Raw genomic sequence first — 27,656 nt, forward strand, 5'->3', positions numbered from 1 at the left:
ACACTTTTAACTCATCATGTATTGTATTTTTGATGCAGGTTATAAACTATGTTGACCATGGATGTTTTTCATACTGAGTGGGTTTGCAACATGACTGCCCCCAGCAGTCTACTTATATTGTAGACATTACCAAGGGCAGGAAACATTTATATTAGAGAAACATTAGTGCATGATTGATTACACTTAAATTGAAGAAAACTGGCTAGATTGGAGTAATAGGTCATTTGTTTCCCTTTTATCAATATTCAATTTAATTATAATTTAAAAAATGATCAATTGATCATTTAAAATATTTTTGTATCTTAGCCAGCAACAACAAGCATTGTGTGGTGACAAAATAATATTAATGGCTTCTCCTTGTCTATTGATAGATTTGATTAGAAAACAGGAAAGATCCTGAATAAAATAACACTAAATTAAATCAGTGTATTAAGAGACCAGCATTGCTGTTGGTTAAAGCTTTATTTTATCTACAAGTACTTTAGAAGACAGATAGCATGCTGCTCCATTGAAGCCTTGTTGTTGCTTGCCTTAATTTCTACAGTTAAACAAAAGAAAAATGGAAACAAAGAATAAAAATGTAATGGAGAGCTCTGAATACATTAATTTATGACAAAGTGTATGACAAGAATTATTTACTCTGACATAAATTTACTAAGTTTAGCCTCTTAAAAACAGAGTACAGTACATGTATATGTACATCCAAATAACTTTCTATATTTTTACAACTAAGCAGTTTAAACAGTTCTTATAAAAAGCAACCTTTTTGTCAGTAAAGGGTTATATAGTGTACTAGTAAGAGGTAGTTTTACTATACATGGTTTGTTGTGCTGTCCAATTGTATAGAAATGTAGGCTTTATAGTGTTTCTATGCAGAAAGTTCCTATTGTAATAAATATATTTCTATTGTTCATTTAACTTTCACTTCTACCAAGATATCAAAATATAAAAAAAAATCAGTATTTTAAAGCCATCATGTACTCATGCTTTCCTATCCGAATATGATAATATGTGAGATGAACAATTCAACTATCTTTCCTCTGCTGGAGTAATTTGTCAAATCTACCAAAAGACTTAATATTGTAAAAAATATAATGAAGAGTATATATGGCATTATATTGTCATATAACTCAGCAAGCTGCCATCAAATTCCATTCATGTTTTCAACACGGTATACATTTACATTGGATCATTAGGAGTCTCATGATTCAAGTGCTAATGAATTTTCCCTTTAATGAAATCAACACTGTGAAAGACATTATTTCTTAACATTGTACAGTGACTTTTATAAGCCTATAAAATAAGTGGTTCATTGGTTTTAGGCTCATATGTGTAACTTTGCTATTCACACACTGACCAGCCACAAACCATCTGAAGACCAGTTCATATCTGTAACTTACCCCTGACCATCCATTATTTTACTTAAATCTATGGCAGTTCTCTCTGCTGAATGATTGAACAGCTACTCATAGGTGTCCCCAATATTGTAATCCCACTTAGCTGTTTGATGTTACCTCATCCAGTTCTTTGTTTCATTATGTAATTCCCAGGGGGTTTGTGCCTCTCTTGGGATTACTTAGTTCAGATATTTATACATGAGATGTGAAGGAAGGTCCTTTGGTTGGATAAAGGCTGATCTGAATATTGTTGTGGACTTGCTCTGTTTTCTCTGAAGTGATCAACAGCTCCTCATCAGTGAGGAAAGACTGTCGTGTTGAATAGTTCTCGTCTTTACCATTGCCTTTCCTCTGTTGGCATGGAATTAGAGTTACAGGAGGAAATGGATAGGCCTCCATCATCTTACGATGACTTGCTAGAACTCCAAGCCCGTCAGTTGAATCAAGAATGATTTCATTATCCGCAAAGGTCATCAGTGCTAGGGTGGAATCACATGACTGTTTGTCCATGTCTTCGGAAGTGAGGGAATTTATGCTGCCTTGTTTTGATCGGCACCTTTTCTGCCATTTATACTCACGGAGCATGCGAAGATCCTCTTTGAAATGTGGGTTGAATAACAGATAAAGCAAAGGGTTTAGACAAGCAGGCAGTGGGAGGACCAGCAGCAGGATTGATTTAATTACTTCTGGACTGATTAAGAAAAGGTTAAGCAGGGAAGAAAACGTGAGAAAGGCCACAGGACAATATAGGATACAGTTGGTGAAGATCAGCCAAGCTACATGCTTAATCATGGCGCAATCCCAGATGCTGTCAAATTCACCTTTCATTAGGTCACAGTAAAGTTTGGTGTATGTCCCAGTTATAACAAGGAAGCAAAGGATATTCATCATGATTAGAGCCACCATGAAGCCAAGAGTGGAAGGTTTTCCATCGGGGATAGGAGATGGGAGGCAAAGAGGTGAAGTCCCAAATTCTCCAACTGAGAACAGAGGCAATGCAGCTGCACCAAATGATAGTACCATGCAGCAAGAAGCAGCAATTTTCACACTACTGAAAGATGGCGATTTTCCATAAGCACGGACACAAGACACAGAAATGCTGCACTGGACAGCAGCAAGAGTCAGGAACAATATGGATGCTTCTGAGGAAAATACGGATACAAATCCAGTTATTCTGCAGCCCAAGCCAGTTTCCCATTTTACACCATGCTTTGCAAATTGCCCAAAAGTCATTGCATCAACAATTGCTAAGGTTCCACTGTACAACCCTGTCAACATATTGGCTCCTGCTATCAGACCAATCACAAACTTCACTGGAGATAGGTAGCTGGATGATGCAAATATAGTTGCGATGACTAGTCCATTGCATACCACAGAGATAAGAACTATGCCCCAAACTCCAAGGCGTATTATCCAACTTTCGAAAAGATATTCACATGGATTAAACGGACCTGCAATGATTTTAACAATGTAATGTTAGAAATACTGAAATAAGAATACAAACTTTTCTGTAATTTATTTTACTCAGTTTGTTGCATCTTTTCATTGACATATTTTAACCACTTTTCAAAATCACATGTGTGGTGCAAGGTTACAGACATTTTATATTTTCTGCTTGAAGCTAGAATATGGACTGGGATTTGGCTGTCCAATTTGATAGCTCAGGTCTGGAAATTTCCCAAATGATTGTAACTCTCTTGGTTAAAAAGTGCAGTGATTCAAGGATTTTAGGGATAGATCCAGGATAAATCTAGCCTGCCAGCACGAAAAACAGATGCCAGGAGGTGATGGACGCAGGTTGGCTCGAAGTATGAGCTTGATTGGCTGGAACTTGGTCCCAATTGTTGTAAATGATTTTAGCCTTTCTAACTCACACTCCCAACCTGAATGATTTACATACTTTGCATATGTGAAAGCGAGGACTGCAGATGCTGGAGATTAGAGTCAAGAGTATGATGCTGGAAAACACATCAGGTCAGGCAGCATCTGAGGGGTCAGGAGAATCGACATTTCGGGCAAAAGCCCTTCATCAGGAATGAGGCTGTGAGCCAAGGGAGTGGTGAGATAAATGGGAGGTGGGGGGGAGGTGGGACTGGGGCTAGGTAGCTGAGAGTGTGATAAGCAGATGGAGGTAGGGATAATGGTGATAGGTTGGAGAGGAGGGTGGAGCAGAAAGGTTGGCAGAAAGATGAACAGGTTGGGCAGGTCATGAGGGCGGTGCTGAGTTGGAAGGTTGGAAATGGGATAAGGTGGGGTGAGGGGAAATGAGGAAACTGGTGAAATCCACATTGATGCTGTGATCCACATTAACGGCACCAACTTCCAACTCGGCACCACCCTCACGATCTGTCCTACCTGTCCATCCTCGTTCCACCTATCTGTTCCACCCTCCTCTCTAACCTATCACCATTACCTTCACCTCCGTCTACCCATCGCACACTCAGCTACCCTCCCCCCCAGCCCCACACCCCCTCCCATTTACCTCACCACCCCCTTGGTTCCCAGCCTCATTCTTGATGAAGTACTTTTGCCCAAAACATTGATTCTCCTGCCCCTCAGATGCACCTGACCTGCTGTGTTTTTCCAGCACCACATTTTCAACATTACATACTTTGCATGCCAACTTAGTTTCAACTTGAATTTCCTACATCTCAACTGAATGCTATCTCATGACCACAACCTATCCACTTCCCAGTCTTCCACACTGTGCTCATGTGTGCCAATTCCACTGTCACTCAATAAGTATCCACTAAAGGAAGAGATCAGGAGCCATGCAAACATGAAATAAAATAAACTTCTAGGAATCTAAATCATGAAACAATGACAGCTTACAAATCTTGTTTTGAATTTATATTAAAATGTTAACTTCTGTTTATATTGAATCCTTTAATAGTCTCTCCAAGCTATTAATCAAACTGTGAACTCAGAAAAATTCTTGCTGAGGTTATTGTAGCATTTGTAATTCAGCCAAACATTCACAACGAGAAGCCATCGGGAACATATTAATGAAGAAATCTCAAAGAACTGCTGAAACAAAACTACGCTACCTATTTGAACCAGAGGTTTGTTTTTAAATAATCACTTACAACTGCAGCCAGTTTAAAGAGGATATTTTAAAGTCATTAAAGTTAAACAGACATTATTCACACTTTAAGAACATTTACATTGGCTCCATAAATTTGTGATCTCCACCGCGTGGACTAGCCCTTGCAACCATCAAACTGGTGTTGGTTGAACTCAGCACTCTGACATAAAGGGCTCATGTCTGAAATATCGATGTTCCTGCTTCTCAGATGTTGCCTGACCTGCTCAACTCTTCCAACTCAACCTTTTCAAACCTGATTCTCCAGCATCTGCAGTCCTCACTTGCTGAATTTGGTCTCTTTTCTTTCATGAATTCATAGAATCATAGAATCCCCACAGTGTAGAAGCAGACCATTCAGCCCATCAAGTCCATACCAATTCTCTGAAGAGCATCCCATCCAGACCCATGCCCCCTACTCTATCCCTGTAATTCAGCATTTCCCATGGCTAATCCGCCTAACCTACACATTTCTGGACACTATGGGCAATTTAGCATGGCCAATCCACCCAACCTGCACATCTTTAAACTGTGGGAGGAAACTGGAATTACACCCGTCCATCTTTCCTCTACTAGCAAAAATGGGATCAGTCAGAAGTTGGGGTGTGTCTTCATATTTGGATATTGTTGCTATTTTATCTGGAACTAGGTATTTCAGTTGCATTTATTTCTTTTGCTTTTGGAGCGTTGCAAGCATTTTGGTGACTCACCAGGAGCAGGTGTGCATTGAATACTGGGATGCAGTTTAGGATCGTCCACATCGAACTGGAAATCATCCATATCGAGGTAAACTGTATATTTTTGAAAGAAGAAAATAATGTTAGCAGATGATTTCATGAGAATTTTAGCAGAGCCAGCAAAAAAATAGAACATTGCATTCACTTTTGAGCAACATATTGGGTAGAATATTTTCATAACCGATATTACGTTAAAGGGTTGATGTGGAAAGGAGGAAACCCATAGCTAGATGGTCACTGTTTAAAAATAAGCAGTCACTCATTTAAGAGAGAGAAGAGAATGATTTTTCTCTCTTCCCAAAAGGCAGTTCTATGAATATTTTTGAGACAGAGGTAGATAGATAGTTGATTAGTAAGCAATGTAAGGATATTGGGGTTAGCTGGGAATATGGAGTTATCCAATCAGTTCTGACCTTATTGGATAGTAGAGCAGGCTCAAGAGTCCAAATGGCCTCTTTCTGCTTCTAGTTTGTATGCTCATCAGAGTTGATAGTCAACTCTGATGAACGCTGTTCTCTGAAAAAGTGACCCTTTTAACGTATAAACACTGCATTATTATTGTGGTTTTGATCATAAACTACGATTCCATGATTACAGAGTTTCCAGCAGGGAGTGTCACTTAAGAAATCATGCAAGGGTGAGCTGCAAGTGAGGAAGGTTGGCATAAGGAGGGGGTTGGGGAGTAGTGAAGATTGGGAAATTTCTGGAAAGTTGTCAGAGATTTGCTGCAGTCAGACTATATAAATCTAAAGGCACAATGGAACAGTAGAGCAAAAAGTCAATTTGTGTGAGAATCATGTCTAGTAAACTGAAGAAACATGGGGAAAATATCAAGGAGTTGGCCCTGCATAGAAAGGAATAAAACAGAGGGAGTGGGGTTTCGGCTAGTATCTTGGCGATAATGATATGGAGGGAGGTGGTAGCAATATTTGAGTATCATTGCTTTAACCTAGCTTCCTCTTTTTAGTTCAGGGCAGGGTTTAGCATGACCACCAAGGGGGCCAAGATCTGCTTGCTCTTTCTAAACTTTCTGTTCTGCATCTTTATCTGATTATGCGAAAGAGCCGTGAGGTTATGCTGCAGCTCTATGGAGTTCTGGTGACTCTCTTCTTGATAACCACTCAGTTGGGATGACACCTTCACCATGGCTGCATGGAGATGGATATAGAATATGTCTCTTGTTATTCAGGAGTAGCATGTCTCACTGTGTGGAGGAGTGTGCTCAGCCTTCATCTGCAGGGTGTGCTACTGTATTAACCCCCTAAGGCCCAAGGAGAATCACTAATTAATCTTCATGTGGAGTTCGGTGAGTATGAGTTCCCTCAGCAACAGGCAATGGCCTGCCCAAGTGGAACTCATCACCTGATGCAGTGCATCCCTACCTTTGAGCCATGGGGCCTGGCTCAAGTCTCACATGTTCCAAAGGTGTGTAATAACATCTCTGAACTGGTTGATTAGAAACATGAGTTCAAAAAGATTATAAAGCACACCTATAGGGCTCTCTTGTGGCACAATGGTAGTGCCACTACTCTTGGACTAGAAGGCCTGGGTTCAAGTCCCACCAGTTCCAGAGGTGTATAATAACATCTCTGTACAGGTTGATTAGAAAAATAGGTTAAATTTAAAAAAAAGACCCAGGTCAGTGGGAATGTCACTCAGGGATGGGTCTGCAGAAGTATCTATCCTGGGCTGGGACTACACAATGTATGCCAAGAACAGTGAGCTTCATGTGGAGTCTAATAATAAAGGATGTTCCTTTACAGTCAGGTTTCCTGAGTTATTACAGTTGCCAATGACTGACATCTGAGAAACTCTTTTGTTTCTTCAGTTCCCATTTTAGGTCATTTCCATTGAGCGTCTTGGATCCTGTCACTGGTCACATATCACTGCAATAGCCCTCCTAAGAATGTGAAGGAAAATGCAGGACGAACAGGGCCAACAGCAAGCCCAGGAGCAGCATTAAAGCGGAGGATGAGGAGCACCCATTTCAGGAAAAGTCACAACCACAGGGCCCCAGAATGTCCAGTGTGTGCAGGAGGGCCAGGGCTTTTAAGGTCCAACTCCATATCCTGGGGATGAATAAATGCTGATGAAAGCTCTGTAAGTCCTGGGACACAGAATCAAACTATGTTGGATGCTGAATGGAACCTGAGAGGCTCAGGAATAGGAGACCATATTCTGCTGGTGGTTGTGAAGGTCACTGCTGCTTGACTGGATCCTTCCAGTGAGCAATGGGTGACCTGTATGGGATCTCTCAGTTGTGCCCCTAGAAGTGTATCAGGACAATGATAATGCCATCTGGGCACAATCACAGTTTCCCAAGAGTAGGTCAGCGCTGCAGTCCGGGCAACTGGATTCAGAAACATAACTGGGTCCTCTGAGGTGCCATTAACTGCACATACTGCGTGTTGCAATGCAGCAGAATTAATAAACAGGAAAGCATTTCATGTGATTAATGCTCAGGTGATCTGAATATTTGTACATTCTGGAGCACTCTTGTGTATCAGCTGCTTTTGAGGCTCTGGGTGCCTCACAAGCCTGGCTACTGGGGTACAAGAACTAACCACTGTGACCATAGCTCATGATACCTTTGTGCAGCCACCTGACTAAGAGGTAGATTTAAAGCCACCCGCCTGGCACTCTAACCATTTCTCTTAACTGGCACCTTACCTATCTCTTCCACTTTGCACCCTGCAGTCACTTACCTGCCTCATTAGCCCTCAACTATTGCAGACCTAACTTTCCTCAGCTGCTATCAAAGTGCCTTAGGGACCTTTTAAGAGACCTGTCTTGGTCTGCACCCTACTGCTGTACTGAGTGGACTTCCTCCAATGAATGAATTCAGGTCAGGTCAAATTTGGAATCTTGGCCGGAAAGTGATTAACATAAGTAAGAGTATCATTGATCAAAGAGTAAAAAGTGAGGTCTGCAGATGCTGGAGGGCTTTTGCCCGAAACGTCGAATTTCCTGTTCCTTGGATGCTGCCTGACCTGCTGTGCTTTAACCAGCAACACATTTTCAGCTATCATTGATCAAATCTGTTCAAATGTTAATTGGAATAGCTTGACCATTCTCTCTGTATCTACTTTATTAAAACCTTTCATAACTTTGCAGACTTCTAGTAGGGCACCCCTCAGTCTTCTTGTTTTCAACAGAAAAGTGACCTAGCCAATCCTCTCCTAATATGTACATATAGCCAGTTCTACTATAATTGATGTCTATCTTTACACCTTCTCCAGTGTGTCTATGAACTTTTTTTATAACAACACAACTGGAACAATATTATTATACTTACAGTTGCTGTCTGGTGGGACAGGAAAAACACCCATAGTTCTTTTCTGGACATCTTCATCATCACTGAGTGTAGTCTCTGCATCCCAAAGGTTAGACTGCTTGTAATTATTTTTGCAGGATCCATATGCGCAACACTGGTAAGCATAAGGCATTTCTAACACTCTGCAATACAAGACACAAACTTTACAATTAATTTATAAGTTGTAAATCTATAAATCTAAATACACAAAGTATTATTATACATCAACAATATCATTAGATAGCAAAAAAATCTGTTTAGATTTGTTTCAGGGATAGCAGTGAAATCGTAATTGGGCATTAGTTTGTTTGCATGATGTACTCTGCATTCCTACAGGCAAAGGTGCTCTTGTATATTTAAATTGTGATATGAATGGTTCTTCCTGTCAAACGTGAGCGTTAATTCGATAATTTCATCTGTTTTCTCCTCTGATTTCCACAAATACACTGTGCACTAATGCCTTGCTGATTTGAAAAATACATAAATTCTGACAACTGTACTTATATTGCTGCAAGACCTTTCCCGAGTCTACTATTATTTTTATCATTTTTTATGGTACAACTGCTGAGTTACCATAAGCCAACATTGGTCAGAAAAACTTGGTTTGAAATATCATCAGATGCAATTTTGCCACTTTTGGTTTAGGTCTGATGGTGGTGAAGCAGCCAATCCCAACACCAAGAAACCCCATCCAAATGCCCAACAATTAGCTTATTAAGAGCGGACAAGAGCATTTCTCTGTGAATCAGAGGCCACGGGTCCCAGGACTCTGCCAGTAAATCAAAAGTTGACAACATCTGGGTCCTAAACTTCACCAGCCCAAGCCTACTCTTCAGGAGATCAAGTGGGAAAAAGTTAAGTACTTCTTATACTCGTAACTTGAGGTGGGGATTCAGAGGCAAGGGCATGTGGGTGAATTTCTGACACTGCGCTATAGCTCCTTGTACTTGCCTTCAAGCAATCCTAGATTTGAGCAAGTGGAGCACCACCTTCAAATTGAGTAGGCAGGTTGCCGTAGTTTCTGGTCAGAAAAATAACCACCTTTATTGCTTACCAGAGAATGAGGTGATCAGGGAGCTATGAAGGTGAGGCTCTTAAATGGCCATTCATTGAACATTTAAGGGCCCCAATTGACAGCAGGCTGAGAAGATTGCTCATTGCGCTTCCAGCTGAGATGGAGAACAATGGCCGTGTTTCTTCCAAGGCCTACTCACTCAATTATATTCCCTCCTCTTCACCTCGAGCAGTGGAAAATTGTGTCCATAGCATGAGGAAGGCCAATGCATTGAGGACAGATGTCTGTCAACTTAGCCGTAGCTTAAAATTTATTGTGTTCTTATTCATTCATGGGATGAGGGCATCACTGTCTAGGTCAGCATTTATTACCCATCGCTAATTGCCCAGAGGACAGTTAAAAGTCAACCACATGGCTGTGGGTCTAGAGTTACATGTAGGCCAGATCAGGTAAGGACAGCAGTTTCCTTCCCCAAAGGAACCAGATAAGTTTTTCCTGACAATTGGCAATGGATTCATTGTCATCATTAGACTCTTAATTCCAGGATTTTATTGAATACAAATTCCACCATTTGCCATGGCCGGATTTGAACCCAGGTTCCCAGAACATTACTTGTGTCTCTGGATTAACAGTCCAGTTGAACAAAATGGCATGGTGGCACAGTGGTTAACACTGCTGCCTCACAGCCCCAGGGACCCAGGTTCAAATCCTGCACTGGGCAATTGTGTGGAGTTTATACATTCTCCCTATATCTGCCTAGCTTAAGGGGCAGCACGGTGGCTCAGTAGTTAGCACTGCTGCTTCACAGCGCCAGGAACCCAGGTTCAATCCCTGTCTCGGGCAAATGTCTGTGTGGAGTTTGCACATTTTCCCCGGGTCTGCATGGGTTTCCTCCGGGTTCTTCAGTGTCTTCCCACAGTCCAAAGATGTGCAGGTCGGGTGAATTGGCTATGCTAAATTGCCTGTAGTGTTTGGTGCATTAGTTAGGGGAATGGGTGGGTTGCTCTTCGGAGGGTTGGTGTGGACTTGCTGGGCCAAAGGGCCTGTTTGCACACTGTAGGTAATCCAGTTTTAAAAACATTCTGTAATCGTCAATGAACACTTCTGAACTTATGATGGATAAAAGTTTGTGCTGAAGATAAGACCGAGGACCTATCATGAGGTGCACCTGCAGAGATGCTCTTCAACAATCACAAGCATGTTCGTTTGTACTATGTATGACTCCAACCAATGGAACGTTTTTGCCATTTCCTATTAACTCTAGCTTTGCCATACTTGGTCAAACTCAGCCTTGATGACAAGGACAATAATGAGCCTGTCAGCATCAAGAACAGGAAAAAAGCAGCAAGTGATTGGAGGAGCAAATCCTCAGCATTTCATTCCATTCAACTTATGAGGTGATCTGACTGGCAAATTCAGTCATGAGGCAATCAGAGTGACCTCAGGAGTTTTGGGGCCAGATTCCCCTGCTACTATTCATTTCAATTCTGGCAGAGGGCTTTTCAGTGCATTGCTTTTGCAGCTGGAAAGAAAATACACAGCAATGAATCAGGCTTTTAAAACAGCTCCCTTCCACACTTGCCATCCCCTCCAATAGGCACCTGTCAACTCAACCAAAAATCTGATGGTTTGAGGCCAGGTAAATTTCCCACCTGTGCTCCCAGCTCAGGAGTGAGATATCCAGCCTTCAGAGCCATTCACTTGGTATGTCAGTGCAGTGTCGGCGTAACACTGTTCTGTGGGGAGGTGACAGACCACGAGTACACATTCTCTTTCACCCTCCACTTATGCTGCCTAAACTGCTTTGTATGTCTAGCATTTATATGTCCAAATAATCTATTTTTCACCTTAATTCTTTTTTTTATTAAACAATTACAAGACAAGTGGAAGTGAAATGATTTGAAGTAAAATTGCCTCTCAAACAATAAGTTGTGCAGCTCTTATGCAGGAAGCAAAAAACATCAGTGCAATTCTTTCACCACAAAGTTCTGCATTTTTTTTCTTATGTTTCACATTTAAATTAAGAGTTATGATTAGTTACAAAAAGTTACTTGCTTGGATTTCTCCTGTTTGGTTTGAACTCATCACATTAAGTTCTTTAAGTTTAAATTGTTCCTTAAAACTCTAGAATGTAGAATTCCCTGAATTAATCTTTTTATATTGTTGCTTACAATATTGAATAAAGGTAATTTCAGGTTATTGGGGTAGCATGGTGGCTCAGTGGTTAGCACTGCTACCTCACAGCACCAGGGTCCCGGGTTCAATTCCCGCTTCAGGTGACTGACTGTGTGGAGTTTGCACATTCTCCCCGTGTCTGCGTGGGTTTCCTCCGGGTGCTCCAGTTTCCTCCCACAGTCCAAAGATGTGCAGGTTAGGTGAATTGGTCATGCTAAATTGTCCATAGTGTTAGATGAATTAGTCAGGAGTGAATTTAGGGGAATGGGTCTGGGTGGGCTGCTCTTCGGAGGGTCGGTGTGGACTTGTTGGGCCGAAGGGCCTATTTCTACACTGTAGGGAATCTAATCTAATATGATTGCCATGACTTTTATTGCTAGTTCCACATCTACATTCAAATCGAGAATAAAATCATGAGCCGTACAGATAGGGTTAATGGTAGATGTCGTTTCTCTAAAATGGAGGATTTCATGACTAGGGGGTGTATTTTTAGGTGAGAGGAGAGAGATTAAAAAAAATCATGGGGGCAATATTTTTACACAGATGTAAAATGGTGTCCCTTTAAGCTAATGTCACTTCTGTCGATCAAGAACACTTTTGTTAAATAGACAGTATAAAGTGTCACATGAACAAAAGAAAACAATTTCTATTTTGTTCTACACCAGAGAGTAAACTTTTCAATGTCTAGAAATGAAGTCAATTACGATTGACTTTTAATAAATTATTTTTTCCTGCCTTAGCTTGGGAAAACTGTCTTCCGAATAGGATTCTGATAATGCCAGGTTTCCTTTGAGCTTCAGATGCGTCAATCCACTAAGACCACTCAATGGGAGGGAAGAAAGTTGATTGTAGGTCAGATCCCTGTTAATAATAGATATATTAAAGGTTTGCATTTAAAGGTTAATTTGTGATGAATTGAATATTCAGATATAACACATGAGATCCTGATTTATTTACAAATGTTTCCATTGAAAGTTACTATAATCTATTTTCATCACAGAACTAGTGCCTATGACTGTGCCTCTACTGGGGAGATGCACCTAAGTAAACAAAATCTCTCTACTTCTAAAGTCAAAGTACCTAGTACTAGCAGCCACGACTGTTCTGTGTTGTAGGTAGGGCAGGGTGTTGACTGTACCCATATGTGCAAACGTTGGTAATTGTCAGTTCTTCAGTCAGCTAATTAACTGGTGAAGGGATACAAGACAGGGGTGATTGTGATTGAAGGGGGACAACGAGGGAACTGCAGGAAATGGGAGGACTAATGTTTCATTGCGCAGCCCAAAGGAGCTATCTGGGTTCACAACTAAATGTGAAAATTTTCTTTGTTTGTCAGAGCCTTCAGTTTCGTCAGGTTTGGCCTGATGGCACCATTTTGCAGCTTCAGCTCCAGTCAAAACAGATCAAGCGCGAATCATGCCATCAAGGCGTGAGGTGCATGTTTAAAGATCACCCTTTCCTTGCTGCCTTCAGATTAAAATTGCAAGCTGTCAGATTGCAGTGAGGAAAGAATGGATAAGTTGAGTTCTTCTTACAATTACAATTAGGGTCATGAAAATTACCCAAGTGATTGCAAAATCATTTTGTAAGTTGTTATTTTATTTGTGTCCCGTGTGCAATTTATTTTTTCATCTTTTTAACATCACTGTCTGAGAATGGTGGAGAGCTCTCATATTCCCTGCTAATATCAAATGAGTGAGGGGCCTGTGAGTGATTGCTTATTCAACCAATCATATCTGAATGCACATTGTATAATTCTGGAACTGAGTATGCACTCTGTGAACAATTATGTCTACACCAATGATTATTCATGTGAAGTACATAGTCAACAAGTGAACTGTAGGATTATCACTACCAACTTTGTGACGAAATGTAAATAATGGTCTGACCAACTACAGGATTTTGCCATTCAGGTGAAATATTTTTTGCTTCCACTTCCTTTTTAAAATAAGAATTCAATTCATAATTTAATATACAAGTGTGGCTGCTTCTTTTAAAATTTGCTAGCATTTTACAAGAGAAACAATTTAACATGACTTTGAAATAATTCAATTTTCTTCTGTCAATCCATCAGTTTCCATATTTTCAATACCACTGATAAAAATGTTATTTAAATACTGAATACTTCTATCACTTAAATTCACGGAGGGTAGTGCAAAATGATGGCCTGGCTTGATCAAACAAATTGTAGTTGGAAGGCACTTGGTACTCCGGATTGTACAATAGACAGAAAAGGTTGAATGCTATCATGAGATAGAGAAAGTGAAAAGAAACCATAATGATTAGACCACTCAATAGATATTTTATCACATTATAGTTTCTTTACATTTATTTAAAAGTAATAATGTTAAATTTTAAACAGTTTTCTTATTATTGGAAGCTAAATCTGCAATTCTCTGAGAAGTACAACATTTTACTTAAAAACACTAAAAATGAACACTTACAGCTTTGTTAAAGAACGTAATGAAGCAAAGGCATCAAGGTGAATTTCAGCTATTTTGTTCCAACTAAGATCTCTGAAGTGAAAAAAACAACATTATTAGGTAAATGTCCAACTTATAGTTTGAAATACTACAATTTCATCACAAGCCATATTACATGTAGTGTGAGCTGCATAACATTTCATGCAGGATATTGAGGTGCATGTCGTACTAATTCAAAATGTTAGGTTCTGGTATCAAGAACTTGCTGACTTTTAGCCTCAAATATAACTTTGATCATCACCTATTCTGAGGTAGCCTTGAGCAAAATTCCAATGTGGAAGCCAATGAACATGAAGATTTACAGGCAAGAAAATGAACTCAGGGGAAATGAACAGAAATTCAACTGTAAGCTACGGAATTGTCCATCACTGCATATACTGGAAACATATGATCTTTACATAGCATGTAAGTACAGGGCTAACCACTCCTAACTGACTGTAACCCAGAAATATTTTTGCCCCGAACAGTATATGGTGAACAGAAATAGTTTTCACAAAACTCTTAAGAGTGCAAATAAGCTTATACTTGGATCATAGAGTAAAATAGTAAACAAGGAGGCCTTTCAGTATGTTATGTCAGCACCAGTTTCATATTCTAATTCTCCTGCCCTGTCCCTATAATTTTTTACTTTTTAAACAATTATAAATACTTACTTATATCACATTTATAAGACTATTATGAATTTTACTTTCAAAGCAGAACATTCTATATCCCAATGCCTCTCTGCATAAAACAAATTTTTGAACATTTTCCTCTACTCTTTTAATGTTGGTTTTGAATTTATGCCTTTTAGCTAATAACTCAATGGCCAGTGTAAATAGCTTCCCACTTAGTCCTACCTCATAACTTAATCAATGAAGCCTGATAGATTTGATGCCTTCTACTAGATTTCTTCTTAACCACTACTTCTTACAAATGATAAAAACCCTAGATTTTCTAATGTTGCTTCTCAATTAAGCCTTGTCATCAAAAGCAAAGTGCTGCAGGTGCTGAAAATCTGAAATAAATCGGAAACTGCTAGTCAACAATTACCATTGAAGTCAGGATATAAATTGAGCTTTGAAGTCTTGAAATATTCATCTGAAATTGAGGGTCAATTTATATGTGCAGTATAAAAGTACTGCTGTTGGGCATTCACTAAGTTTATCACAAGGTGTCTGCTCTGTGTGGAGACTGAAAAGATCTGGGCCAATAAGTCTGATAAGCCTCTGATCAGGAAATGCTCTTAAGCTCTATGTGGCCATGTCTTAAACTCCTACGGCGCCTTCTCAACACAGTAGGTATCACCAGTTTGATCCCTTGCACCCAGTCATAAAGTACTGGTAACTAAAACATTTGTTTCGTAGGGTGAAAAATTGAAAAATTGATATGAGCATTGCATACCAGGTGTTAAAAAGGTAGGTTTACTTCTATGCTGAGAATATTAAAACAAAATTGATTTGTGGAGCCAGAAAGAGCCGGATGAGTTATTCACTGTGATTGATAGCATTTGCTCCTCCTAACTTTCCCTTCCTTTGACTTTGTGAAAAGAAAATTCAAGCACATTTTAGTCAACTACTGATTGAGATGGAGATTTTAAATCTTTGACAGAATTACAATTGGGCCCAATACCTTTCATTGTCTGACCACTGACCAAGTTAAAATTACCTCCATGTGATTAGATCTGAATCACATGTGAATTTTATTCTGAGAATTCCACTCTCTCCTTGCCTTACTAATTCCAAATACCATTTTCCTGCAAGGACATAATAATTTAAGTAATTCTACTGATCAGAGGAGTGACTTGGCCCAGATTTCTCCGATCTCCAAACTGTTGGTTATTGCCGTAGACTAAAATGCAGGTTGGGATTTCACAGCCGTCGCGTCATAATGATTTTTAAATATTTTTCTGGAAGTCTGAACTTTTGCTGGGCAATTTCTATCTTCTACAAGACTCCATGAAAAATATCTCTGACTGTGAGCTGGAGATTCTGGACAGTTTTAACATGTTTACCTCAACGTTTTAAAATAAAATTAATGGGACATAAGCATGAAGGCAGTCCTTTTGCCCATCCCTAACTGTCCAGATGGCAGCCAAGAGTCAACAACATTGCTGTAGATCTGTAGGCCAAACTAGGTAAGAAGGACAGATTTACTTCCCTAAAATGACATTAGTGAACAAGACTTTTTAAAACATTGGCTACAAGGACACCATTAGGCTAGTTTTGTTTTTAAAAACTTCAGATTCCTTGACTGAAATCAAATCTCTATCTGCTATGGTTGGATTTGAACCCGTGCTCCCAGGACACTAGCTTAATGGCAATACAATGGCATTACCACTATGCCAGCACCTCCCTACATAGAAAACATTGAACAGATTAAAATCACTTATATTGCCTGAATGGGTATAAAACATACACCTCGTACTCAACTCCACCATTATTCCTGATCCTCTGACTCTGTCCCTCACCTGATCTTGTCACCTGGCTCCTTCACATACCAACCTATGACCCATCCACAAGAACAACAGACACAAATGCTGGTAACTCCCCTCCCTCACCAAACCTGACACCCAACTTCACCAGATTTGACCTGACGTATGATCCACTGAAACTCTGAATATTACCTCCCCAATCTACTCCACTATTCCTGACCCATTTACCCATCTTACCCACTTGCCACCCTACCCAACTGTCACTTTACCAGCCCATACATCAACTACCTCATTCATCTGCTAGCTTATTCCTTTATCCATTTACTTAACACATTCAAACATATTTATCGTGTCTAGGTAGGTTTACAAAGAAGCCTTGAGGTGCTTAAATTTCTTGTTTACCAGAATACAGCAGCTAGGGCCATATAAAACGGGGTTCTGTGAAGATTCTCTCCCTTGCTTTTCCATAAGAATTTTATGTTTGGTGAGTTTGAAAATACCTTCCATTGAAAAATCAGATCATAAGATTGGAGAAAGGTAAGTAGGCTTTTTTTTTGTTTAAGGGGCGATGGCAAATATGGGATACCAACCCAGAACAGATTCGGGCCATTATCAGCGCACTTAAAAATGTACCTTCAGCAGACCCTAACTTGTAACTTAAACCAAAGTGAACTTTAATATTTCTGCCATTCCTTTACTATTCATACAAATTCCTTTTTATCTTTGTACAGCCCTACCCTCATTTTAACTAATCTTTTACTTTTTATCTGTGTATAAAATCCTTTATTATTTCCTTTTATGTTGCCTACCAGTTTTTTTAACAATGAGCCTTTGTCAAAGCCATAGCACTCTTACAGCTAAATCAGAAAGTGGAGCGTTCAAGGCCCAGTCCAGACAGCTCTGGCAAGGGGAGATGAGTTTCTAGATATTACGTTGATACCCAGTGGGGTAGCGGTATGCTCAGAAAGAGAAATCACCAGCTCATTAATGATACATAATGTTCAATAAAACAATTTTGTATTTTGAATATCTGTTGTTGAGAATCAAATGCACCTTTTCTCTTCTTTCAAAAAAAAATGTCATAATGTGATATTAAATAAGCTCGATTTTGTTTTGGAAATTGTCTATCGAGCAACACAAACTACTTGGAATGGATAAGGAACAGTTATGGAAATTCAGTTAAATAGTTTAATAAGGGTTGTCAGTTTGTAACATAAGATGTCGATGGACTATTGTTCGCCAAGGGTTAATGTTTTGTAACTGAGGGTTACATCTGTGAGAAAAAGTCACTTTCCCACACAGCTTGTTGAATTGGGACAATGAATACAAAAGGCGCAAATGACTACGAACAAAGTTTATTTACTGCAGCAAGTTATGGTATTTCATGCTGGAGGCTGATTTCTTTTTTGTCTTTCCAATTGTTTATGGCCATTTATGACAGAATACAGGTAGGGTAAACTACAGCTTGGACAAAACTCTGAACTGAAGGCAAGAGGAGGAAGCAATGTTGTGTCTTTGTAACTGTTTTCCAATTACTTTAAACATCCACCCGAAGAGCAACTGATGCTATACCTACAAAGAGCATTCACAAGCATCTTATTTTATATGACTGCCTGTGTGATTGAGTTCCAGCCTGGTGCCTGGAATCGGGTTTCTGTCTTATCAACAGTGCAGTAAAACTTCATTTGGGAAGACTGCTTCAGGAAAGAATGTGAAAACCTACTCACAGAGATCGCAGGGCCATTAGCTGTTGAAACGTGTCAGCTCTGATTTCAGTGATTCTATTATGCTGTAGGCCACTGAAAAGACAAACAGTACAATGAGATCAAGGTTTCAAGACATCATTCTTGCTTCAGGGGACAGGGGAAAAAAAATCAATCATTTTGGCATGAGAAAAGACAAAACGTAACGGAAGTGGTTTGTATCAAGCGTTAAAGAAGTGGCTTCATGTTAAATAGAAGATACGCCGCCATTATCTAATCCTTGAAAGTCTATTTTCCCTTCCAATTTCTTCCTGAGGGCATTGGCTCATGCTTGGGTATATGGTTTCATGGGTACCAGCTACCATCTGGTATCTCACCCAAGAGGGTGACTCTTTACATGTACATTCTTTGAGTATTGCCAGACTACTTTTCTCTGGGAGGCAGTAAAGTCCAACCTAATTCTGTTCTAATTTTAATATCCAACCTTTGCCCTTTCCAGTGTCTCTGTTGCCAAACAGTACGACTCTCTCTTCTCTAGATTAGCAGCACCGAACCCAGTTCTGCTGCCTTCATTGCAGTCTTATGGGAGAAGAATTAGGGGTTGAATCTCGAGATATGCTGATTTCAAAATGATTTGTTACAAGTTCCTTCAATGGGAAGTGGTCATCATTAGCTGGGCCAGCACTTTATTGCTCATCGCTAGTTGCCCTTGAGAAGGAAGAGTGAGTTGATGCTGTAAGTTGACCCACAATGCCTTTAGGGAGAGAATTCATGATTTTAACCTAGTGACAGTGAAGTAACGGCAATATATTTCCAAGGCAGGATGGTGAGTGGTTTGGAGGGGAACTTGCAGGTGGTGATGTTCCCATGTATTTGCTGCTCTTGTCCTTTGAGATGGATGTGGTCATGGGTTTGGAAAGTGCTGTCTAAATAGCCCTTGGTGAATTTAGACTTATGGATGTATGGGGAAAAAAAAATTATATTTTCTTGGATTATTAGTGATTTACAATTGTCAATTATAAAACTTGAAAGAATTACAAATCAATTGAGTTGGATCATGGAAGAATAAATGATTGGACTGCTTCTTCCTTAGGCTTTGTGCTAATTCAGAGGGTTGACACTTTGAGATATGACTTCTTCTAGACAATCATTATCTATCATTTTCAATAGCATTTAATGAAAGGATATGAGTAACCAAACATTCCCTGTGAGCATATGGAAGGAAATAAACATTTTTAGAAATGACAACTTGCAAGACAAGCAGAAGCGTGAAGACAGCGAATATTAAATAACAGATAAACAATAAGGCACTGTTAAATGCTCCAGTTCACAAAGTAGGAAAATTTCAGTTTTAAGTATTGAAGGAATTTGCATTCACAGAAACTAAGAGATTAAGAACTTACATTTCTTCAAGTTTCTGACAGTTGTGAAAACTTGGCAATACATGAATTTGATTGTATGATAATTCCCTGTAGGCATAAAAAAAACCTATTTATTCATACATAATTTGCAAAGGCTACTATATGTTTAGGTGACTGCTGATTCCAAAATAATGTTGATCTTGTTATGCTTCAAATTTATGAACAAAATGATTGGCTTTGTATTGAGATGATGTGATAGACATAATTTCTAGTGTTAGAAACTACTTAGAACATCTGGTGAGAATTTGCATGGGGAAATTTATTATGCTTGTGTACCAGTTTGAAACATAAAATGAGATCTGTGATTTCTAAGACTCTATTGGCAATCAGTGTGATATAACCAGTCTTGACCCTATCACTTGCCTCCATATAATTAATTGTAAGTTGTTTAATTATATGGTAATTCAGCACTTAGCATTTAAGTTCTGATCAATACAACTCAATGTCCGAGAAAGTAGTTCAGTTTCTATAATAGATGCCTGATCTTCAATGGAGGTTTTAGAAGAATCAGGCAGTCAGAAGAATATCTGCAGTTGCAAACAAATAGTTAGAACAGTGATATCACCATGAAGGAGAAGGGGAGAAATGCTGAATGAGATAGCTCAAAGTACAGTAGTTGAGAGCACAATGTTTATTTTAACATATATAAACAACCAGGATTAGGAACCTCACAAAATAGTCCTATTTACAACATATGCCAAGTCAGAAGAGTCAGTGAAATCAGAAGAGGCAGCTTAGGATTTCTGGGGGTCTGTGGACAGGTGAAACCCTGCACAGACTGGAGTCAAGGCCCATAGGTGCGAGCATGAACTGGCTTGGAAGGACTATTTCTGAACTGCTTATTTTTCCATTTTCTAATTTATTCTTATGATCCATCCTGCTGGGCTTCCTATTTCTTTATTTTTCTATTTTTTTTTCCAGAGAACTTGTACTGAAGACTCTATATATAGCTTTTTATATCTTAAGATGGTGTGGTAAACTTTTCACTGTACTCATTTGAGTACAGGTGACAATAAAACTAACTCAACATTAACCCTGAAAATTTAGATTTTATTTTGGAAACTATGCATGCTTATCTGGTAACAAGGCATAATTATGTGTGTGTTCATGTGTCCGTGTATGTGTGTCCGTGTGTGCGTGTTTTATAAATCACTTTCAGTTCCCTATGAGACATCTGCAAGACAAACTGGAAAAAGTGACAGCATCCAGACTAGCAAAATGAATGGATATTTATTGAGATTATGTGGGATTTTAGAGAATAATATATGTCAGGAAAGTTATAGGTACTAATTATTATTATATAGCTCAACATAAAATATTTCAACATTGCTATGAAACTGGACATCATTTGGTTCCGACTGCAATTTAGAGCGTGCATTGTGCATACTTTCATTCATTCATTTATCTGGGGATTGACATAATAAAACTGCACATTCGTACTGCCCAGTTTTTAGCCTTACTACTTAACATGCACTTTTTAATCTCAACTTCTTTAATGAAGCCCACTTCCTGCTCTTATCTCCATGCCTAGTAAAATGTGGATCATGTTATAACACAAACAAAACCAGAAATTGCTAGAGCAACTCAGCAGATCTAGCAGCATCTGTGGAGCAAAAACAGAGCTAACTTTAAGTTGTGTGACCCTTCTTCATGTTTTGTTAATGAATTGGAACCCCAGGCAAAACCGCCGAGCTGCAGGTACAGGGAGACTCTATCATATTCTGAGTGATTCCAATCCATTAAAAAAGGAAGTGCGTCAAAGGAATTTCAATTGACTGACAAAGCTAAGAATCTCAATGTCAATGCTATCAGTGACCACCACTCCCAAGGGCGTCAACAGCCCACTAGAAGTGTTTTTTTAAAAGCTTCATCTTTTTGGACTCTTATTGCTAATCTGTGTGATTGTGTATTGCATTGTCAACTCTTCTCATTTTGAGTAATGAGCAAACTCAATCTATGTTAATCACTGACATTCCTTTCTCTAGCTCCTTTTCCATACTTCTTGCCAATCGGCATTGTCAAAGAGTTGTGTCCCTTCATACAAGAAGTTCCTTCATGTTGGTTTCTTCTGAATGAGGGTTTCCATGCATTTACATCTATGTTGCATTCCTTGAGGGAAACTTGCAAGGAGTCCTTGAAATGCTTCTTTTGTTCTTTCGTTCAAGTGATTTCTTTGAGCTGGACAATGAAGATTTGCTTTGGCAGTCAGAACTCAGGCATCCTAAGCATGTCACCTGCTCAGCGGAAATGGTTTTGGATGATATTGGCCTCATTGCTGGTGCTACTGGCTGCTTCAACCAATCTGATGGTAGTTTGATGATCCTTCCAGTTGATGTGGGAGAATCCCTCTCAAACAATGTTGATGGTACTTCTCGAGAGGCTTAAGGTGTTGTCTATACATAATCCAAGCTTCAGAGCCATATAGAAGACTATATACATCAGGATGTTTGTGTCAGCATAGATATCATGGTCTTCAAACACTCATCCTTAGGCATCCGAAGGTGGTGCTTGCTGAGTGGATGTGATGTTGGATCACTGCCTTGATGTCAGCCTTAGATGAGAGGTGGCTCTCAAACTGGGATGATCAATGGGTGTGCTATATCCTCATGAGAGTGAGAGTGAATGAGAAAGAGAGAGAAAGAGATACACCTTTGTTCTCACTTACATTTTTCATTTTCCTTCTCTTGTCCTCAATTTTTTCCTGAACTTGCCAAACATTGTAGGCTTTTACAACCCTTCTGTTCTCCTTGAACTGTCCTTTTCCATTTGGGAGGGATATCTTGCAGACTGCCAATAATTCCCAAATAAAATATCCAATTTCCTGAAGTTCTCTCCTTTCCGTTGCTTTGCTTTCCTTTTTTGCTCTTTTGCCTTTTCTGGAAATTCACTCTCTTCTTTGCTTGTGTTGAAATTCCAATCCCAATCTTCACTGTTCCAATTTTAATTTGTCTGTTTCTCCAGCTTCAGTTTCTATCGCTAGATTTTTACCAAGAGTTTTGCAAAATATCTGTTTTGTTGGCTTGAGTGAATAGTGCTTATCTATAACTTATCATTCTTCTAGCATCAACACTTTTAAACTTTTCAAGCTTTACACTGTCCTGCTCTATTGGCATCAAATGTGGACCTTTCAGTAGACAGTATTAATATCAAAGGTCAAGAAAGCCTTTTTGCAGAATTTTCTTTAAACAATGTTTGAATGAACAATTTATTTCCCACTTTAATTCTGCCATTTGCCTGTGGGAATGTACTGGCTGAACTCCCAAACTTGGTGAGGAGAGGTGAATTGGCTCCCTGATATTTGATACTGTTGGTAGTGAAAAAGACTTATTTTTTCAGCACAAGCTAAACAACACTTAATTTAAAATATAGCATTAGTTAAATTTAAGGAACTGATTGTAAGGTTTGCAAGTCAAAGAAAGAGTTTTTTTTGCTTAACCTCAAGAAAGATAATAAAACAGGGAAAGACATCAAATACACACAAAAACACAGATGCAAAGTTTACAAGAGAGTTTACGGTACAAAAGGAGATTGTGAATGTTCAGACAAAAAAACTCTTCAAGGTGCTTGAGGTGTTAGATTTTAACCTGAGACTATAGTCGTTCAATGCTGAAAATGTGTTGCTGGTTAAAGAGCAGCAGGTCAGGCAGCATCCAAGGAACAGGAAATTCGACGTTTCGGGCAAAAGCCTTTCATCAGGAATGAGGAAAATGTGTCCAGCAGGCTAAGATAAAAGGTAGGGAGGAGGGACTTGGGGGAAGGGCGATGGAGATGTGATAGGTGGAAGGTCAAGGTGAGGGTGATAGGCCGGAGTGGGGTGGAGGCGGTGGGGTCAGGAAGAAAATTGCAGGTTAGGAGGGCGGTGTTGAGTTCGAGGGAATCGACTGAGACAAGGTGGGGGGAGGGGAAATGAGGAAACTGGAGAAATCTGAGTTCATCCCTTGTGGTTGGAGGGTTCCCAGGCGGAAGATGAGGCACTTTTCCTCCAACCGTCGTGTTGTTATGTTCTGGCGATGGAGGAGTCCAAGGACCTGCATGTCCTTGGTGGAGTGGGAGGGAGAGTTAAAGTGTTGAGCCACGGGGTGGTTGGGTTGGTTGGTCAATGAATGGCTTCCAACTTCAGCAGTGTCAAAATCCAAAAACATCCTTGAGTTTTTGGTGAATAGATGTTTCTCTAATTGATTTTATCGCCGGGCACTGCGTTTTGAGAGGCAGGTAGAGAGAGTCTTCCAGTTCCATGTTATGTTTTGCTTCTCTTCTCTGGCAAAGGTTGTTTTCCCAAAAATACTTTAATGCGGTCAAGTTATCACTATTTCAGGCCCATATTTCCTTTATAAACCATATTCATCGATTTTATCTGGTTGTAAAATCAGACAATGAAAGTTGAAAACTGAAAACCCACTTTCACTACCATTGTGGCAACAGTGATAATAAACCTTCATACATAATTTATACAACTCCTGAAGTTTTATCACATGCTAATGAAAGGGTACTTATACTATACATGGTTATGAATGTAAGGTTGTCACAACTGATGAATGTGGAAAATATTCACCCAGACCCTGGCAAAACTAAGTCAGAAGTCACACAGCACCAGATTACAGTCCAACAGCTTTCAAAGTATTGCTCCTTCATCAGTTGAAGTGAAGGGAAGCACACTGGTACAGAACTAGGCAGAGAGTTCATTGCAAGATAATTCCAGGTAATTAAGAGTGTCAAAAGATAGTACAAGTGGTGTAAGTAGAGTTGACAGGCTGAATAATAAATGTCTGCAGTTGATCAGAAGTGTCAAACGGTGTGAGTAAGGTTTCATCAGCTGAATAGCAAGTGAAGGGATGACCTATAATGTGATTAACTGAGACAGAGAGATAATTATAAAAAATCAAAAATAAGATAGTGCTAGAGACTTTGTCTGATGAAGGAGCAGCACTCTGAAAGATTGTGATTTCAAATAAATCTATTGGACGATAACCCCGGGTGTCATGTGACTTCTGACTTTGTCCACTCCAGTCCAACATTAGCACCTCCATATCCTGGCAAAACTAAAGTATTGTTGCTTTTAAGTTATTTTAATGTATGGAAATATCATGTGAACGTGTCTAACAGCTACTTTTGTCAAAGACATGTCAATACATAAAAACAAAATGCCAAACATGGGAGAATTATTTACTTCTGCTTTATAATTTGAAAGAATATCACTGACATAATCTAATTGTTCCATCTCATCCTGTTAACTGAATATTAGATATTTCAATCATTTGATAACTGTGCTTCCCAACCATTGGCTGTGCATTTTAAGCCAGTTGAGTGGCAAGAATATATTTCCTTGCTGCTTGCTATGTTCTTCCAGCCTCCTGCATGTATACTTTGGATTGCAGCAGCTGCAGTTGTTTTGTCTTTAATAGGTTAGTTGGCTAGTGCACAGAATGTGAAGAATTTCAGTTCCATCCTATCTGTTCTGAGTTAGCAGATTCCAGATGTGACAGTAGCTGGCCTCTTACAATTGGTATAAGTGTCATAATGTTCGTAGGAAGGAAAGAGTGAAGAAATAGTAGCCATACTTAATTGTTATGGTGGTGCTGGAAAAGTACAGCAGGTCAGGCAGCAGGAAAATCCTGCTCCTTGGATGCTGCCTGACCTGCTGTGCTTTTCTAGCACCACTCTAGTCTTGACTCTGATCTCCAGGATCTGCAGTCCTCACTTTTGCCATCCTTAATTGTTCCCCACTCACTGGCTGCTCAATAAGTGTGCATGTGTTGATTTTAAGATGGGATAGCACTGAGCTCCAACATGACATGCTTTCATTGCAGAACAGCCTGTTGTTATCACTATGTGAAACATTAGGCCTGATGGTACTAATGGAAGCATAACCCAGGATGCACAATCAGAAGGAAAGGGACAGGAAAATTATAAAGGCATTAAAACAAACAGAATCATTTCACGTTTTGTGTATCACCACTGTAAGAAGTTTTGTTCCTTTAAAATATACTCCCAGCATTTCAAATCTACTGAGGCCTAAGCAAATGCAATATTTCATTAGTGGAAGAACTGAAATATTCACTTGAACCTGCACAGCTCAAACAATCGCTGGGCTCTTAATTATGATAAATGTATTGGCATCCTTTGATCTTTATCTTACATTGCCATCTAAATTTGTTTTATTTTAAATGGAAAATTGGAAGTGGTCTTCAAATACTAAAAAAAAATGTGAACTGCACACAAAATAATAATGCTGACAAACTAAAATCCCAGCTAAAGCTTCCTTATGAAATTCCCTGAAACAGCAAAGAAACTCAGCAAGCTTGAAGAAAAGGTAACTTCTGCATTTACTATTGGACAATTCAGGTCTTTCCATGAACAGGTGGCAGAAGATTTAAACACTCCATCAACAATAAAATTAGTCATATTGAAACATTTTTTGGTTCATTGAAATAATGATAATGATCCATTCCGATATCATCAGTCAAGAGTTCCTTTGGAGCACACTCATTGCCACCAATTATGTTCATGTTTTGATGTGCTTCTAGGTTGAACACAAATCACCTATGATAAGTTTTATTTATATTCAAATGTAGGTAGGCAGAGAATTGAGTGTCTACTAAAAGAAATAATCAAATTGAATCTTAATTTTGCCTTTTACTACAACCTTTTCCTGAAATTATGTTCTCACATCAATGTAACAATTAATAGCAGCTAAATGATTGCAGGGCACTAATTCACTTCAAGCTTTTACATTACATTATAATCACAGTAAAAATGTTTATATCGGTTACTTTCCTTAGAAAGCTAAATTACATTCTTGATGCCACTCCAAAGTATCGCTTCTATAATACATTGTTAAATTTATAAGGTAGCGTAAATCAGATTAGATTTGCAGCATGGAAACAGGCCCTTTAGCCTAAGAAGTCCATGCCAACCCTCTGAAGTGTAGCCCAGCCAGACCCATTCCCCGATCTTATATTTACCCCTGACTAATGCATCTAACACTATGGGCAATTTAGCATGGCCAATTCACCTAACCTGCACATCTTTGGATTGTAGGAGGAAACCAGAGCAAGCCCACGCAGACATGAGGAGACTGTGCAAACTCCACACAGACAGTTGCCTGAGGCAGGAATCAAACCTGGGTCACTAGCACTGTGAGATCCAGTGCTAATCACTGAGACTCTGTGCCACCCTAAATCAATTGCATATCTGCTGTTATGCTGATAAGGACTGTCAACATCACTGACTTGTATGATATTCACTTTAACGTAAGTTCAATAATGCCTCTGTTAACATAATGAATTAAACGATTAAATATGAAAATATTAAACCGTGGTATGGGTCATTTTCCTGCTGTACAAATTTAAGGCAGCCATTACAAGTTTATCAATTTGAAATGCCATTGTAGATACATAATCTTGAAGAAATAACCAATGGGGAATTACTTTATTAAGGATTAATTCCGTATGTGACATAGCACCTATTGATTCTTGAACTACTTAGATCTATAGAGAGATGGAAATTTATTTTCAAGAAACATTTAACAGTTTCTGTTCTTGATGAGAAGTCATAAAGCTTAAATCTTTAACATTTATGAGTGAGTGGGTTATACATACTTGGAACTAAGGATAATAAGACCTATCAAGTGAGACAAAGGACAAATTGAGTTTAGAAAGGTACATGATCATTACAGTATAAAGTATGAAGTATTGATCTTGTGTTATAGAAATTAGGCATTTGGCAAGAAATACCATCATTGTAATGTGTGTTCTTTTTAATAATTATAGAGTTCAATTAGGTTGTAGGTCTATTTACACTTAAAATAATTGCGAAAATCAGTTTGGAGTGTGCTTTAATAGGATTATGTGAGTTGAATTTATCTCTCCTCACATAAATTTATAATAACTGTCCGAGAAGTCCCCTTAGCAGGGATGA

At 39.1% G+C, this 27,656-nt stretch overlaps 1 protein-coding gene across 3 annotated transcripts in view; it reads right to left on the reverse strand.

Moving 5' to 3' along the window:
- Positions 1–443: 443 nt before the first annotated feature.
- Positions 444–27,656, reverse strand: part of LOC132828202 (leucine-rich repeat-containing G-protein coupled receptor 6) — a 264,676-nt gene continuing 237,463 nt past the window's right edge. For all 3 annotated transcript variants that reach the window (XM_060845144.1, XM_060845146.1, XM_060845147.1), the window contains 7 exons: positions 19,722–19,787; positions 18,343–18,414; positions 14,164–14,235; positions 12,455–12,580; positions 8,512–8,672; positions 5,190–5,270; positions 444–2,848 (listed from right to left, as the gene is read on the reverse strand). In XM_060845144.1, coding sequence (XP_060701127.1) covers positions 1,590–2,848; positions 5,190–5,270; positions 8,512–8,672; positions 12,455–12,580; positions 14,164–14,235; positions 18,343–18,414; positions 19,722–19,787 — 1,837 coding nt within the window. In that variant the 3' untranslated portion in view covers positions 444–1,589. The remainder of the gene's footprint in view (positions 2,849–5,189; positions 5,271–8,511; positions 8,673–12,454; positions 12,581–14,163; positions 14,236–18,342; positions 18,415–19,721; positions 19,788–27,656) is intronic.

Source organism: Hemiscyllium ocellatum, chromosome 26 (genome assembly GCF_020745735.1).
Source record: "Hemiscyllium ocellatum isolate sHemOce1 chromosome 26, sHemOce1.pat.X.cur, whole genome shotgun sequence".
In the NCBI taxonomy this organism is placed as follows: Eukaryota; Metazoa; Chordata; class Chondrichthyes; order Orectolobiformes; family Hemiscylliidae; genus Hemiscyllium; species Hemiscyllium ocellatum.